At 51.0% G+C, this 16651-nt stretch overlaps 1 protein-coding gene across 5 annotated transcripts in view; it reads left to right on the top strand.

The window, feature by feature from the left end:
- SLC13A4 (solute carrier family 13 member 4) overlaps positions 1-16651 on the top strand; it is a 44369-nt gene that overhangs the window by 12191 nt on the left and 15527 nt on the right. For all 5 annotated transcript variants that reach the window (XR_006198978.1, XM_042925755.1, XM_042925747.1 and 2 more), the window contains 6 exons: positions 6980-7116; positions 9091-9263; positions 9673-9727; positions 12435-12474; positions 13237-13314; positions 15303-15487. Coding sequence is in view for 4 of the 5 variants with exons in the window: in XM_042925755.1 (XP_042781689.1) it covers positions 6980-7116; positions 9091-9263; positions 9673-9727; positions 12435-12474; positions 13237-13314; positions 15303-15487 (668 nt within the window). In the remaining variant the exon portion in view is untranslated. The remainder of the gene's footprint in view (positions 1-6979; positions 7117-9090; positions 9264-9672; positions 9728-12434; positions 12475-13236; positions 13315-15302; positions 15488-16651) is intronic.

Below are 16651 nucleotides of genomic sequence, written 5' to 3'. Positions count from 1 at the left end.
TGGAATAAAGAAGCGAGGGCTCCAGCTCTGGCTGGGGACTCAGCTCAGTGCGGAGGGGGGCGCAGACCCAGGCGTGCCCTCCGGGGAGTCTAAAAGATTTCACTGCAAAATCGTTCAGATGTCCAAAAGAGCCTCAAAAGAAGTCCATTGCCAGAGAGGCCACCACTAGTCTCCCGAAGGGTGGCCACCTTCCTGGACCACTTGTAGAGCTACCCCCAGCTGACCCCCAGAGCGCTGATTGTCCGCATTTCTGGGGCACACTGCCTGTGCCACGGGAGGGGGGGGGCGGGGCCTCATCAGACGCAGTCACACCCACCACACCTCCTGCCCTCTCTGCTGCCGCCTGAGCAAGGAGAGGAAAGGGTCAGGATCCAAGCTGGGAGTAGGGGAGAAAGGAGTTTGTGAATCCAGTTTTGTCACTAACCAGTCTCGAGCAACTCTCCTAACCTCCGCAAACTGCCATTTACTCATCTGAAAACGAGGGGAATAGAAATAGCGACCTCACAGGGAGCTCTGAGGATTTTCGACGCTCTTGAGCGGGCAAGTGCCCCCACAGCGCCCCCCGGCGGGAAGGCAGGAAGGATGGGCCGCTCTGGGGCCTCCCCTCCAGGGGATGGCCCCAGGGAGGCAGGCTCACCTTCCTCGGGAGAAGGGCACCCAGCTGACGCTGCTGTACCGAGTTCCCTCCTCCAAAGTCTAGGAATAGAGCCACACACACCCTTCCCCTTTATAAAAACTGTTTGAAACATTTTTTAAAGCTTATTTATTTATTTATTTTGGGAAAGAGAGAGAGAGAGAGAGCACATGAGTGGGGGGAGGGGCAGAGAGCGAGGATCCCCAAACACACACTCAGCGTGGAGCCCACAGCAGGGCTCGATCTCATGAACTATGAGGTCATGACCTGAGCCGAAATCCAGAGCCAGATGCTTAACCGACTGAGCCACCCAGGTGCCCCTACGAAAACTATTTCAACCATTTAAAACCTAACATATCTAGAGATCAGTAAAGAATTCCGTGCTCCAAGAAAGCGATTTTTCAAGAGCTCATCCCTAAGAGATCTCACCTGCAACCCGGTAACAATTAACTAGTTAGTTAAAGACCAACACCCGGCAGATCCCCGAGCCTCTCCATCCAGCCCGGGTCAGGACACTCTTTCCATGTGCTTCCACTTCACTTAGAAAATTTGGAGGAACCTTTGGTTTCGTATTCAGGCACGCCCTTGCTCCTTCTTATTTCATTTCTTTCTCTTATTCCCTCATTTGGACGTGCTGATACACCTGGCATAACCCTCAATCTTATTTGAAGCTTTTTATCTTTGTTTTACCTCTTTAATAATAATAATAATAATGGACATTTATTGAGCACTTCCTATATGCCAGGCACCCAGGCACTGATCTAAGACCCCGCCTGCATGAGCTTCCTTAAGGCCACATCATGACGGCTTCAGTGAGCTGGGTGTCGTTACTGTCACCACTGAAAATGCTGGGGTGCCAGGGTCACAGGGGTTCAGTAGCTTGCCCAGGAGTCTACAGCCCATCTGCAGGGAAAGCAACCATTTAAACCCACCTAGTCTGATCTCCGTTTCCAAGCAGCCTCCTTGAGCTCCCCTCTTCTAAAACACAGGCCAGGAGCACCTCTGCTCTCTGAGCTCAGGGATCCGGCTGCGGAAAAACCGCAGAGCAGAAAAGGCAATAAAACCCCCACCGCTAACATCGCAGAAAGCGAGCACTCGACCCAGGGGAGCTGTGCTCGTTTTAGGATCCTGTTTCTCTTTGCAAATAATTCCGACAAGCTTCACAAGCTTCGTTATCTAGTTTCCCAACTCGGAGAATATTAGTCCCAGAGATTAGGTGGTGGGGAGAGGAATGCCCACAGCAAGCATAAGTAAGCAACGCAGCAGCTTAGCAAACAATGAAAATAACCCTCAGGAATCTTGGAACCCTGGTGTTCCTTGAGGGTTCTGAATAGCTAAGATTTTATTATTGAAAAAAAAAAAAAAATCTGTGGGCTAGACAGCTAACAAACACCGCCATCGGATGGAATTTTAATTTGTAAAAGTGGGAAGGCAGCCTTGTGCCTGGGCCCGTTCCTGTGCTCATGGCCTCAGAGCAGGTCAGTCTTTGTGTGGATTACTTAGTGACAGGAAGAGCTGCTAAAAATCCTGGTTGTCAATGTGGGGGGCCCTCCTGGCTGATTTGCATCTGTCATTTACTCTACAACAGCTTTACAAAAGCTAGGGAATCCCGTAATCTTTTTGTTTGGTTTTGGGTTTTTTTAGATGAGTAAATGAAGCCCAGAGAGGTTGAATAACTTACCCGGGGTCACACAGCTGAGTCCTGGCTAACCCTGGAGCCCTCAGATCCCGCTAACGCTGGGCCCGGGGCTTACACTGGCCCAGGCCCGGCTATTCGGGGCCAGCGTCAGGACCGTGACTATGAATGGAGACGGAAACGTGTGCCTGCCCACGCCATCAGGGAGACCAAGAAAACTCCCCTAGAGTTGAATTAGATGCCCGGTGTCCAACGGGCCCACCCCGAGTGTAGTAGCTTTGGATTCAGACGGATATGGACTGATATCCAGACGCTGCCCCTCATGCTGTGACCTGGGAAGACTTCCCGAACCTCTCTGCGTCCGCCCCTCACCTGCAAAGGGAGGTAGGAAGGGTACCTGCCTACTAGGACCCCTGTAGAGCTAACATGGGAAAGTGAGTGCAGTGCCAAACTCCCTGCTTGTAGAGGGCACTCTGCGTGTTGGCTCCTTTCTTCTTCCCTTCCAGAGGAACCCAGAGAAAGGGGCCCCGCCTGTCCTGCAGGCTCTGCGCTCCTAAAAGGCCATCGCACACTGAGATTCCGTTATGACACGTGGCAAAGAGGCAGAAAATGAAAATGTTGCCAGCCAGTCCCCTGCGAGAGTAAACCTGGTGGCCCTGACTTTGTATTTAGTTTTTAATGTTTATTTATTTACTTTGAGCGAGAGTGCGAGTGGGGGAGGGGCAGAGAGAGACTCCCAAGCAGGCTCCGTACTGTCCGCGCAGAGCCCAACTCAGGGCTTGATCTCAGGAACCATGAGATCGTGACCTGGGCCGAACCCCAGGGTACGACACTTAACTGACAGAGCCACCCAGGCGCCCCAGCGCTGAATTTTTAAAGGCTTTGCAGGGGGGCCTCGAGTGGGGGGACCATGGAGGGGGCCAGTGGAGGGACCGTGACCCAGGACTACTGTCTCCTGTCTTCTGTGGGTTTCCCTCCTCGGCAGACAGAGTTAAAGAAAAGATGGGTTCTGCCCCAGAACTGCCTCCTAGACTCCTGGGAAGGTTAGGGTGCCATGAGAAAGGTCCTAGGTAACCCCCCCCTCCCCAACTCGCCCCCGCTTCCAGCCATGCCCTCAGGCATCCTCACAGTTCCTCCACCTCCCGCTAGGGGGCAGCATCTTCGACTATGCTCACACAGCCCAGAGGCCGACCTGCCAGCCCCAGAGGGGACTGTGCCCTAGAGTCACCAGACAAGCAGAGCAGGGAGCCTTCTCTGCCCTCAGGAAGCTTTAGTAACAGTGCCAGCTGAGGACTGGGTTTGGGAACAAGAACTAGATTAAGCAGGGGCGCCTGGGTGGCTCAGTCGGTTAAGCATCCAACTTCGGCTCAGGTCATGATCTCACGGTTTGTGGGTTCGAGACCCACATCGGGGTCTGTGCTGACAGCTCAGAGCCTGGAGCCTGCCTCAGACTGTGTCTCCCTCTCTCTCTGCTCCTCCCCCATTCAAGCTCTGCCTCTCTCTCTCTCTCTCAAAAATAAATAAAAATTAAAAAAAAAAGAAAAGAACTAGATTAAGCAGAAGTGGAGGGCTCCTCCAGGAAACGGTCACGTAGAGGGCCAATGACCCTTCTCCTCCCACACAAACCTCATCAGTGACACACAGGGACATCTCCGTGGGGGAAAAGGTGGGGGGTGGGGAGAGAAATTGAACCTACTGCTTTATTTTGGCTTTTATGTTGTCAAAGTGTTAACAGCGTTTAAAATCAAATAATAATGGGGTGCCTGGGTGGCTAAGTCAGTTGAGCATGGGACTTTGGCTCAGGTCACGATCTCCCGGTTTGTGAGTTCGAGCCCTGCCTCTGTGCCGACAGCTCAGAGCCTGGAGACTGCTTTGGATTCTGTGTCTCCCTCTCTCTCTGCCACTCCCCCACACACACACTGTCTCTCTCTCTCTCAAAATTAAATAAATGTTAAAAAAGAAAAGAAAAAGAAAAATCAAATAATACTGAAAAACTCATAATGCAAAACCAGCAGCTGCCTTCCCCACCCCTCCCTCACTATACCCTCCCCCCAAGTCCCACCTCCCCCTCATCCAGGGTTTCATCTTTGATAACTGCTTCTTCTGGGGCACTGTATAGTATTCTTTTTTTTTTTTTAATGTTTATTTATTTTTTGAGACAGAGAGCATGAGCAGGGGAGGGGCAGAGAGAGAGGGAGACACAGAACCTGAAGCAGGCTCCAGGCTCTGAGCTGTCAGAGCCCAACGCGGGGCTCGAACTCGTCAACCGCGAGATCATGACCTGAGCCGAAGTCGGACGATCAACCGACTGCACCACCCAGACACCCCGAACTGAATACTATTCTTACTCGATAATCTTATATTAACTCTTGAGTTATCGCTCAAGACGTTATTAGATGCCTTCTGATTACAGCAGATGAGGATTGTGTCCTCTTACAACCCCCTTCTCCTCCCTCCAGCCTCCCAGTATAAATACATCACGGGTTTTGTTAACTCAATAAGCAAAGTTTAACCATATGATTATGTAAATATTCCTTATTTCCAACACCACGTATTTTAACTATATTTGCGTTTCCTGCAGTCTTTATCTTTCCTGCAATTAGAAATGTTCTCGTTTTCCCGCTTTAAAGAGGGTTCCTAAATTAGAAGTTAAACTTTTCTGTATGTTTTCCTCTGTTTCTGCCATGGCTCCCTGTTGGGAACGATTCTCCTGCACGTGATAAATATTTCCCGAGCATTTGCTTTTCTACCTTGGTCTGCTAGGTGTTAAGAGATACAGAAAAGAACATGGTCCTTGACCATTCTGCAGCCCAAAATTTAGTTGAGAGACAAGAGAGGTACACAGGGGGGAAAAAAAAAAAACAGTGCAAGCATGTTGCCCTGCATGCTGTGTGGTGGGTGAAATTAACGGTGCCCGCAGGGAATGTTCTGGAGTCAGAGGCTAGAGTCACAAGGAAAGTTTTCTTTCACAAAGAAGCCCTGAACCAGGATTTGAAGTCAGGTTGTAAAGCAGAGTCGAGAAGTACCAAGTAAGGAAATCAATGAAGGGTTGGTCTGTGGACCCTAAACACAGGAAGCATCTTAACAGGGCCGGGTCTCCACTTCCTCATCATGAAGGGGCAGGAAGAAGTTCATTACTGCTACTCGGCTGTGGAAGAGAAAATCCCTATTCTTAGGAAATATATACTGAGGTATTTAGGGGAAAAGGCTAAAATACATGCAACTTGCCCTCAAATGGCTCAGGAAGAAAAACACACGTAGACGGTGTGTTGGTATTCCTTATGTTTTTGTTTTTTTTACTGTTTATTTATTTTTGAGAAAGAGAGAGTGCGAGCAGAGGAAGGGCAGAGAGAGAGGGAGACACAGAATCTGAAGCAGGCTCCAGGCTCTGAGCCCATCATGGGACTCAAACTCACGAACTATGAGACTATGACCTGAGCCGAAGTAGGGCGCTTAACCCACTGAGCCACACGGGTGCCCCAGGTATTCCTTGTACTATATCATTTCGGAGCTTTGCAACCTTGGAATTATTTAGAGTTATTTAAAGTTTTAAAAATTTTTAAAGAATTTTTAAAGATTTAAGGCAAGCTATAAAGATACCCTCAAGAACTCTAACCTAAGGAAATTATCATATTTATGTAAGGTTAATGATGTAAGCAGAAAATTTTTCTTTGCTCCATTTGTAGTTGAAAGAAAAGGAATTAACCAAAATATTAAATAAAGGGAAATTGGCCAAATTGTGTGGTGCATTATGCTTCTATTAAGATTAATGTTTCCAACAAATTGAGGTTAAATAAGATAATGATCCGGGTATGATGTAAATGGGGAGAAAAGCAGAATATAAAGCTATACATACTGTGTAAATCCAATTATGTATCTTTATAGACCCAAACTGAAGGAAATATACCAAAGTAATAACAGTAGTAGGATCAAGGGTAATTTCACCTTTAAATTTTTCTATATTTTGAAGTTTTCCATAATGAGCATGTATTAATTTTCTAATTAAAACAATGAACATAGGGGGGCCTGGGTGGCTCAGCTGGTTAAGCGTCCGACTCTTGATTTTGACTCGGGTCATGATCTCACAGGTGAAACTGAGCCCCACGTGGGAGCCTGCTTGGGCTTCTCTGTCTCCTCTCTCTCTACCCCTCCTCCGCTGGCATGCATGTGCTCTCTCTCTATCTCTCTCTCTCTCTCTCTCTAAATGAATAAATGAACTTTTAAAAAAAGAAAAATGAACACAATTTTCTAAAAAGCTACAGAAAAAAAAAAAGAGAGATCGGGGACAAGCCCGGAGTTATTTTAACAATTTTTTAAGGCTTAAGATAAAATTATACGTGTGTGTTTATTCTTTGAAATGATATCATAATTAAAGACAGGGTGTTTTAATATTTTTTAAGCATGCAGAAGAATATCTACCTTATTGGGTGACTGGCCAGATTAACTGAAACAATCTTTGTAAACTACTTAGAACAGTGCCTGCCCGAGGTAGTATGTTATGCATGTATATAGAATATATGTATGTGGGTATATATGAGATATATATGTATCTATTTTTTTTATATATAGTCTCAAACAGTCAGCTGTTTTAACAATCGTCACCTCCCTCCTTGCGTGCCAGCCTCTGGTTGAGAATGGGTTGCGATGGGTACGGCCCGGTCCTCTGGGCCCTGGTTGGGGAGGGGCTGACCTGTGCCGCCTTCCCGCAGGTGGCCGCCGAATACTTCAAGAACACCACGCTGCTGCTGGTGGGTGTCATCTGCGTGGCAGCTGCCGTGGAGAAGTGGAACCTGCACAAACGCATTGCTCTGCGCATGGTCATGATGGCCGGAGCCAAGCCGGGCATGTAAGCGGTCCTTGGGGTGCCGGGCCATAGCGCTTCCCCCAGCAGCCAGGGGCCACCTGGACAGTGGTCCTGGGCCACAGGGGGACGTCCGGCTCGGGTTGGTTTTCTACTAATGGGGAGGGGATGACGTCAGGGCTGCTGGGCTCCTACCTCACTCTCCAGTGAGAGGGCCCTTGATCATAGACTAGAGATTTGAGTGTGTGACTTTGGTGTCATTTATTATCACAATCTAAAGAATTTATCTGAGTAATCTAGACCGTAAGGGCAGCAGGTTACAAAACACAAGGGGCCCATTAGGTAAAACAAGATGGACCAACGTACATTGTTTCTCAACCTTTCTCTGGTATAACAAGGAACAGGCTGGACGATGAAATGGGTGTCTTCTCCTTTGTCACTGAAGGAGACACGGAGGTTTCCTCCCATCCACCCTGAGACTTTGTTATCACTGGTTCAGCCCACAGCTTAGATATGTTGCATCTGACCTGGCGTCTGTGATCACAACACGTGCCCTCGACTGTGCCCTCTTCTCTGCGGTCAGGAACGCCCACAGAGAGATTCCCAACCTTGGGGGATATGTAAGAAAGTCAGGATTGACAGTTTTGTGTTAACCTCACCTCTGCTCCGTTGAATAGCCTGACCCTTCTGCCTTTGGAATGTGGGTCTCACCTGCTTCTATTTACAGCTTTCTTGTGACGTGTTTTTGTAAGCTGCCCTGACTCCTTTGGGAGTCCAATGGAGTATAAATAAATAACATGGTATCAGTTTTCAACATTGGTCATTTAGACGAATGCAGGTTATGCCTAAAAGGATGTTCCTGTATCCCACTTAACTACAGCTTAATTTAAGTTAATTTGCCACTTGGCTCAGCGATAACTTCGTACCCCACACTCAACCTCCTAGGCACACAATGGCACCTACACGTCACGTGGGGACTCTGGAGCTCTTTAAAACCTCCGTGTACTCAAACTCAAGGTCAAACTCAAGAATGCCTATCCCATCGCATTTCCACTCTTCTTTATTTAACTCATCCCCCCACATGTTTCCACCCCCGGTAGTGCTCTTTGCTTGCTGGTGGGGGTCCCGGGCAGGCAAACTCACGCCATCAGCCTAAACAAAAAAACACCACCAGGACTTTGGCCCACCTGACGTAATCCACTCGATAAATGTGCTGTCCCCAAATCGTGCAGAGTCTGTGATCCCACCTAAAGCAATAAACGTGGATAGTCTTTGTGTTGCCTTGTCTTACGGAAGTGAGAACCCTGTCTGTTCCAACACACATTGTTAGGTCTTCAACGGCCAAGAGAAATCACTTGAGAGTTCTTTTTGTTAGTGTTTTCCTCCAAGGGTTGACTCTTCATGATACCAGCTGAAAAAGTGAACACAGTGATACGGGACACTTGGGTGACCCGGGGGGCTGTGCTTTCAGCAGGTTGACAGTGGGGCAAGCGGCGAGCGGAACTGTGAGCTCCACACGCCAATCTCTACGTGGTCACTAATACGTATGGTGACTTGGCTGCAGGGCATAGAATGTGATGGTACCCGTAGAAGTGCTGGCTGCAAGGGCAAAAAAAGAATTCCTTTAGGCACCAAAAAAGCCCATACGTCATCACCAAGCTAATGGCTGCAGAGCTGGCCAATCCGTAAGTCCATGCCCTGTGACCCTACTACCAAAGCTAGTCTCTGCTTACGGAGGGGCTTTTTTCTAGCTGAGGCCATTGGCCCGTGGCGTGTGGCTTATTCCTTCAACAAATGCTCATTTAATGCTTGCTCTGTGCCAAGCCCTGGGAGTACAAAGTTGAAGGCATGCCATAAAAACCGGGCCTTCTGGACACACGCTACCCCCACCCCACCCCGTTCTCTAGCCAGCACCATCGGGTTCGTAGGAGGCCCCAAAGGAGCCCCGCGAGTGAGCGGGGGGGCCCCCGGGAGATGGCCGTGCTGTAGACGCTGTGCCCCGGCCGCCCTGCCTTCCAGGTTGCTGCTCTGCTTCATGTGCTGCACCACACTGCTCTCCATGTGGCTCTCCAACACGTCCACCACCGCCATGGTGATGCCCATCGTGGAGGCCGTGCTGCAGGAGCTGGTCAGTGCCGAGGAGGAGCAGCTCGTGGCGGGCAACTCCGGCGCCGAAGAGGCCGAGCCCATCAGTACAGTTTGCTGGAGTTCACCTCCCCTTCGCCCTCGTACCCTCCTCTTGTGACACGGCCCGGCTCAGCGCGGCTCCCCAGGCTCCCTCATCTACGCCCCTCCCCTGCCCTCTATCCCAGACCAGCCCTTGTAACCCGTGACCCCGCTTCCCTGGCTCTTCCTCCCCCTCCTACATCAGCCACCACCTGCCCCTTTCCCCCGAACACTCCACGGCTATGACCACCCTTCTCCCCCCCACCCCCCCGGGCCTGTGTGTCTGCACACCCCACCATGCTTTCAGGCGGAGGGAGGGCAGTCCTCATGCAGGATACGCCCTGGTTTCCCCATTCAGCCCCAGTCCGGAAGCCCTGCCCTACACGCTCAGCTCTAGCGTCCACATCTCACGTCTGCTTTCCTTTGATACCGTAGGTCTCGATGTAAACAACAGTCAACCCTCCCTGGAACTCATCTTTGTCAATGAAGAGTGAGTATGGCTGCCCTCCTCCCAGACAGAGCCTTGCCGGGTCTATTCCAGGGGTCAGGAAAGCTGGGCCCTGAGCCCATGAACAGCTCTTTTAGAGGCCAGGCTCACATCTCGACGCTTCTCTCTGTCCTGATTTCCTCTCCATCCTCGGAACCACTTGCCAAGATCCTGAGGGCAACTCCCTCAACCACAAGGAGTTGCAGTGATGAGGGAAGAGACAGACAGACTGACTAGTCTGATTGTCCACACAGCTACCAAGTAGAACTTCTTTTTTTTTTTTCTTTTAATGTTTATTTATTTTTGAGAGAGACAGAGCACCAATTAGGGAGGGAGAGAGGGAGAGGGAGACCGAGAAGCCGAAGCAGGCTCCAGGCTCCGAGCTGTCAGCACAGAGCCCGACACGGGGCTCGAACCCACGAACCACGAGATCATGACCTGAGCCGAAGTCGGACGCTTAACCAACGGAGCCACCCAGGCACCCCTACCAAGTAGAATTTCATCTGAATTGGTGTCCTTAGGAGAGTAATACATTTAATTAATGGGAAAACACCTGCATAATGAATGTCACTGAAGATTCTCAGAGGATCACCAAGTATCTTATAGATACTAGAGGTGGTCTTACTAGACTTGGCCTTGTCAGGTATGACACGGAAAGATGAGGTGATGACAGGTAGTGGGCTTGACAGTGGGGAGAGAGCCATGCGAGGGTGGAGAGAAGCTAAAAAAGGAGAACTACACCCCCCAAACATTCACGTGAGGCAGATCCATCAACGGCTCATTTCATTTGGAGATTTTATATCAGACCGTTGTCCTCGAGGGTCGCTGAGGAGTATCGCCTCTAAAAGTTGGACGTGTAGCGAAACTGAGTTTTGTAGTTTGGTGACTTCGTGGGCCGTGAGAACTGGCACTGACTGAAACCAGCACATGTGAGGGGAGGGCGCAGAAGGGTGGGGACTAGCTCTGCTCCCACCCCCCACCAGGCCTGCAGGGTCAGAGGTCAGAGTGCGTGGGGAGAGACTCCTCTTTGGCCCTTCCTCCTCCCACCGTCTGGGCCGCCGCCCCTCCCTCTGCTGCTTCCGACTTCTCCAGGGGTCCATACCATCTCTGAGACTTGGACCCTGGCTCCCTCACTTGGCCTGGCCGGGCGCCCACCTTCAGCACCCCTACAGTGTCCCCTTGAGGTGACCTCTGCCGAGCCCCAGGCCTGATGGCGGTGGTGAGGTGCTCCCGGATGACCCCCCACCCCCACCCCCTGGTTCTGTGCTCTGCCGCTTTACTCCCCCCCAGAGCCCCTTTGTTCCGGGGTTGCCTCTGCCTCTTGGGTGGGGCCTCTTCAAGAAGGCTCCCGCCCTGCCACCTTCCGAGTGCGTGACCCATGACAAGAGAGACTCGGCATCATGCCCTGCCTTTGTTCTTCTCCAGATCTGAATACATGTCCCCAGACTCTGAAGCAAAGAGCTCAAGTTGTCCCTAGATCTCCCTCAGCAGACTGCTGGTGGAGGCCAGGCCATTTGTGGGGTGAGGATGGCCATCTTCCACGGTGGCCGGCACCTTCCAGGCTGTCTGAGGGGCTCCAGGCCTGCCCCCCTCACCCGATTTGAGAAGGAGGGAGGGGAAACATCATAACACGCTACTCCTCCCAGGCCAACAACCCTCTCCAAAGAATGCTTCCCTCCAAACCCTGCTCAACTCCTCACTCTCCCTTGAGGTAGCCTGGTCAGGGGTGATGGCCACAGGGCTCCAGTCCTGCACGCGTGTCCAACACCTGTCTTCACAGAGTGCTCACGGCACCCATTGCCTTCAGAACTAAAACAAACCCGGGTGCCTGGCCGGCTCAGTTGGTTCAGCGTCCAGCTTCGGCTCAGGTCGCGATCTCTCGGCCCGTGAGTTCGAGCCCCGCATCGGGCTCTGTGCTGACGGTGGGGAGCCCGGAGCCTGCTTCGGATTCTGTGTCTCCCCCTCTCTCTGCTCCTCCCCCACTCATGCTCTATCTCTCTCTGTCTCTCAAAAATAAATAAATGTTAAAAAAAAAAAATTAAAAAAAAAAAAAAAAAAGAACCAAAACCGAAGCATGCATTTAGCGCTGAGCGTAAGCCACGAGTGCTGTTGTTAAGTTCCCACCTCCCTCTGTACTCAAGGCCAAGGCTGGGTGGGGGATCCCGGGCATGGAAGAGACTCAGCACACACAGGAGCAGCTGTGTCAGAAATTCCCCGCCCTCCCCCCCCCAACCTCTTGCTCACCTCGGCTTCTCACCTCGCACAGGCCCTCCCTGCTCCTGCAGCCTCAGGGAAGCACATGGCAAATGTCTCCTTCTAGCCGGTGACCTTCACCGAGTCAGCCAGTGAGAATGTGGTTGGGGGGCAGGGGGCCCAGGCGCTCCAGGCAGACAGAGACCGGCCCACCTGTCTGCCCTATAAATGCAGGTACCAGCGATCCGTGGTGACAATGTCAGGAGGACTGACGTCCGTATTTAAGGGCCAGCCCCCCAAATGCACTCTGCGCTAGTGAGTAGTGTTAGTACCGCTGTGTCCCCATGAATCCCGGCAGCGTCTCCGGGAGGCTAGGAAGACCCGCGTGAGGTTAGTCTCTCTGCAGCCTAGGAAACCGGACCCCAGAGCAGTCACGACGCCGAACACCAAGGTGGGGCAGGGAAGGGCATGAGGTCTGGTCCACTGTTGTGTTCCCGTTTCCTTTGCTTTGTTCCAGCACGTCGACTGCAGACTTCACTTCTCTGATGCAGGACAAGGTAAGGCTTTGGGTGTTTTCCGTGCTCTAAGATCACTTGGAGGTCCCTCGAGCGGACTCAGGGACAGAGATGGCCTGGAGCCCAGCAGCACCGCTGGTGTGAGAACAGAGAGGTGCTCGCGCCAGCCCAGACGTGAGAGGGGCCGGGCGGGCTCCTGGCAAGGGCCTGCGTACCTCTGAATCCCGGTCGCGAGAGGGCTTAGCCTTTCATCAAGTGCACGGTGGCCTTTTTCGCGGGAACCCGACCCTCAGCCCTCCAGGAAGCACAGATTCACCCTCGGGATTCCTTGCACTGGGGAGTCCGCGCAAAAACTATGAAAAGGGTCACATTCACGGAGGAAAGCCGAGGTTATGGCCTCGCTCCTCCCCCAGAGCTGGTTCTACGTCTTCGTACGGCAGCCCAAATTTTGATGCCCACACTGTGGACTTTGTTGTGGTGGGATTTTTGTTTTTCATCTCCTTCGCGTTAAAGAAAAATGAAGGATTCATCGTTAGCTAATGAAGTTCCAGAAAGCCGGGCTCTCCTGCAAGGACGCAGCCGTGCTCTGCCCAGTTTCAAAAGCCTGTGCAAAAGGGCGGCTCGATACCAGGCTGGATGGGGAGGTGCGGGCTGGAGGCACAGTGGGGCTGCGCATTCTCCCCGGTTTCCGGTTTCCCATTTCCACTGCGCGGAGGCGTGGGGTGCCCATGGGGGCGACTACGTGGTCCCTCTGAGGGCCACCACGTCGTCTTCCTGACAGTGTGATGGTCTTTGTCCCTGCAGAACCTGAATGGGGTGCCCCCAATCACCAACCCTGTCAAAATGGCAAGCCCCCAGGGCAAGAAGCAGCACCGATCCCAGGTAATAGAACTCACCCCCCCCCCCACCCCGGACCCTGTTTCCTACAGGAAAGGCCTTGAGCTACCTACGGGGCGCTGGCCTTCAAGGTATGAGGGCGTCAGGGCCGTGAGCTGCCACCAAGCCCTCCAGCCACATGCATGTCTGGCCTGCACGTGCCACGGGGATAAAACATCTAACTCACTGTTGATTTCGGCAAGCCATTCTACCATCTGAGCCCCTGTTTTTTCTTCAGCCATAAAAGCTGGAAGTTGGGGCGCCTGGGTGGTTCAGGTCATGATCCTCACGGTTCCGTGAGTTCGAGCCCCACCTCCGGCTAGGTGCTGACAGCTCAGAGCCTGGAGCCTGCTTCGGATTCTGTGTCTCCCTCTCTCTCTGCCCCTCCCCCGCTTGTGCTCGCACGCTCTCTCTCGCTCTCTCTCTCTCTCTCTCAAAAAATAAACATTAAAAAAACTTTTTTTAACTGGGGGTTTGACTAGATCAGAGGTGTTCAAGCTGTTTCTCATAAGTGCTTCAGGAAAAACGCAAATATTTTACTGATTCTGAGATTGTAAGAAAACTTTTTCTGTGCAAGTGAGGATCCTCCTGCTACTTACTATTCCACTGAAAGAAAATGCAGAAACAAGATAGATACTGAAGCTGGTATAAAATTGCAGCTACCACTTAAAACCCTTGATTTCAAAAAATAAAAACAGGAATATGCCATATATGTCCTTCTGTTAAAAAAAAAACAAAAACAAAAACCTTGATTTCAAATCTTTGTGTCCATCCAAATAATCTCAATTCCTTAACATCCATCATGCTCATAAATAACCATCACCATTTATGAAACGCTTTTTATGTACCAAGCACGTGCGAAGCATTTTCTCCCCAGTCTTGGCTCGGTGAGGTACCAGTCTGGAACTCCATTTCTGCAGATGAGGCAAGGACATCACATCATGTGCCCCAGGCCTTAGAACTAGTAGTGAGAGGAGCATCGCAATTCAAATCCAAGCCCCACCCCCACCCCGCCCCGACCACACGTGTGTACTTTTAGTTACAAAACAGAGGTACGCTGATGAAATGCTACATCATATTTTATGCATTGGAGGTCCGTGAAAATGTTCGTTAGTAGAAAGGATCGTAGAAAACCACTGGACCAGAGAATCTATGAGGTCTCTTCCAGCTTTGATAATGAATCTCTCAGGAAGGTTAGGGAGGGTCCAGACTGGCCTGGGCCCTCCTACGAGGTAGGGCTTTGAGAAAGGAGGCAAGATGGCCTCTTCGCCGTGGTTTTCCCGGGATCTGGCCTGCTGGCCTTGGTCTCATGAAGACTCAGTGAGGGGAGACCAGGCCTGGGGAAGAAGAGGGCACTTGCTTCTTTATCTATACTTGAGACCAGAGGTCAGCAACCTCTGACCCTGAAAGGCCACCATCTGGGCCAAACAGGACCTGAGAGAAGACAGAAGGCCGGCCTTATATACAAGGAGAGGAGGGGCGTGGGGAGGCAAAACCAAGAGGCGAAAAGGAGAAAAGCGTGAGGAAGGGAGGAGAGAATCACACACTGGATTCCCCCTGCAACGTAAGCGTTACTTCTCAGTCCTCTCGGGGTCAGGACTGTCACTCCAGCTCTGGATAGAACAACCACCTTCCATGTGTTATTCACACAGAGAGCGGAGAACAACCAGTTTTGCTGGAGTTCAAGTGAGAAACAGAACACGCTGTTACTAACAACAAAAGTAATAATAGCTTAGCATTCGCTAAATGCCAGGAAATGTTCTAAGTGCTTTACGTACGTCACTTCACTTACTCTTTATAACAGTCTTGTGGAGAAAATAGGATCTTCATTCTACAGAAGAATATGCAGCCCAGCGGGGCTGCCCAAGTTGGTAAACGGTAGAACTAGGATTGGGATTTGTCTTTCCACTGCGCCATGATGCCCCTATTTTCATGCCTTGTGTAGGGGACAGCCCGTGCTGGGTTGGAGGCACTGACTAATTTTCCTCCGATAGGAAAAGCCACTAGTCCTGATTCCTGGGCCCAGGAACCAGGAGCTCAACAGAAAGTACAAGTCCCAGCATGACCAGATGATCTGCAAGTGCCTGTCTCTGAGCATATCTTACGCCGCTACCATTGGGGGCCTGACCACCATTATTGGTACCTCCACCAGCCTCATCTTCTTGGAACACTTCAACAAGTAAGTAACTCACCTGGTCAACAAATACCTACTCAACAGCCACTACGTGTCAGGAATGGAACTGGGTGCTAAGGATAGGGCAGAAAATGGACCTAGAGTAGCTTCCATACCAAGAGGGAAAAGAGACATCGAGCATGACAGTTCAGTGGGACTGGAGAGGGGCAGGGTTCTGCTGGGAGAGCCCACGGGGGCCACCCAGTCTACAGGGAGCACAGGCCTCCCCAAAGACACAGCCTTAGAAGCGAGACCCGAGGCTCAGTGGGAGTACAATGGACGAAGAGAGGTTTTCCAAAGGAAGCAGTGAGTGGCAGGACTGAGGCGAGAGAAAAGAGCCCATAAAAGAAAATGGCGGAGGGCAAAAGGTGGAAATGCAGATTGCAAAGGGCCTCTTGAGGCCCACGAAGGAGTCTGGACTTCATCTGAAAGCCATGAGACGTCTTTGAAGCATTTTAGGCAGGGAGTGAGGTGATCGGATTTACAGTTTGGGAAACTGATGGTGGACTGAAAAAGTGGAAAAAGTAGGGAGGAAGCAGGAAGGAAGTAGGAAGGAAAAGTAGGCGGCAGGAAGATAATTTTGGACAGCACTGCAGATGCCCAGGAGAGAGCTGGTGATGGCCTGCAAACACAGACAGCAGTGGAGAAATGGTCAGATTTGAGAGATGGGCCCGAGAGAGGGAAAGGCCAAGTCTGATTGTCAGACTCATGGCTTCTGCAGCTGGGGGAAGAGCGTCGCCCATGTTGTCACATCAACTACCATGCTCAGAAGGGCCCCATACTTAGCTCAATGCTCTGCTGTCACCATCTGAAAATTCTGAATAATTTTTGAACGAGTGGCCCCACATTTGCATGTTGTTCTGGGCCCACAGATTAGATGGCATTGGGTCCTGGTGGGATGCATGTGGAAACTGAAGTCAGGAGAGTGAAGGAGATCAATCACTCAGGGAAAACAGAGAGAGTTCATTAGAGCAGGGACCGTAAATATTAAGCTTGAATATTTTAAGGTAGACTATAAATGAGACAACAAAAGGGATCACCCAGGGAAGAGGAAAATCTAGTGTCGTTCCATCAAAGGGAAGAAAGTGTTCAAGGAGGAAGGGGTGGGCTATACTGTTTAAAGTGGCTGAATGGATAAGGAAAAGAAGGACAAAAATGTGTCCGTTTGAT

This window comes from Panthera leo, chromosome A2, assembly GCF_018350215.1.
Source record: "Panthera leo isolate Ple1 chromosome A2, P.leo_Ple1_pat1.1, whole genome shotgun sequence".
NCBI lineage: Eukaryota > Metazoa > Chordata > Mammalia > Carnivora > Felidae > Panthera > Panthera leo.
The sequence above is the reverse complement of the archived record's forward strand: the minus strand, read 5'-3'. Positions and strand labels throughout refer to the sequence as shown.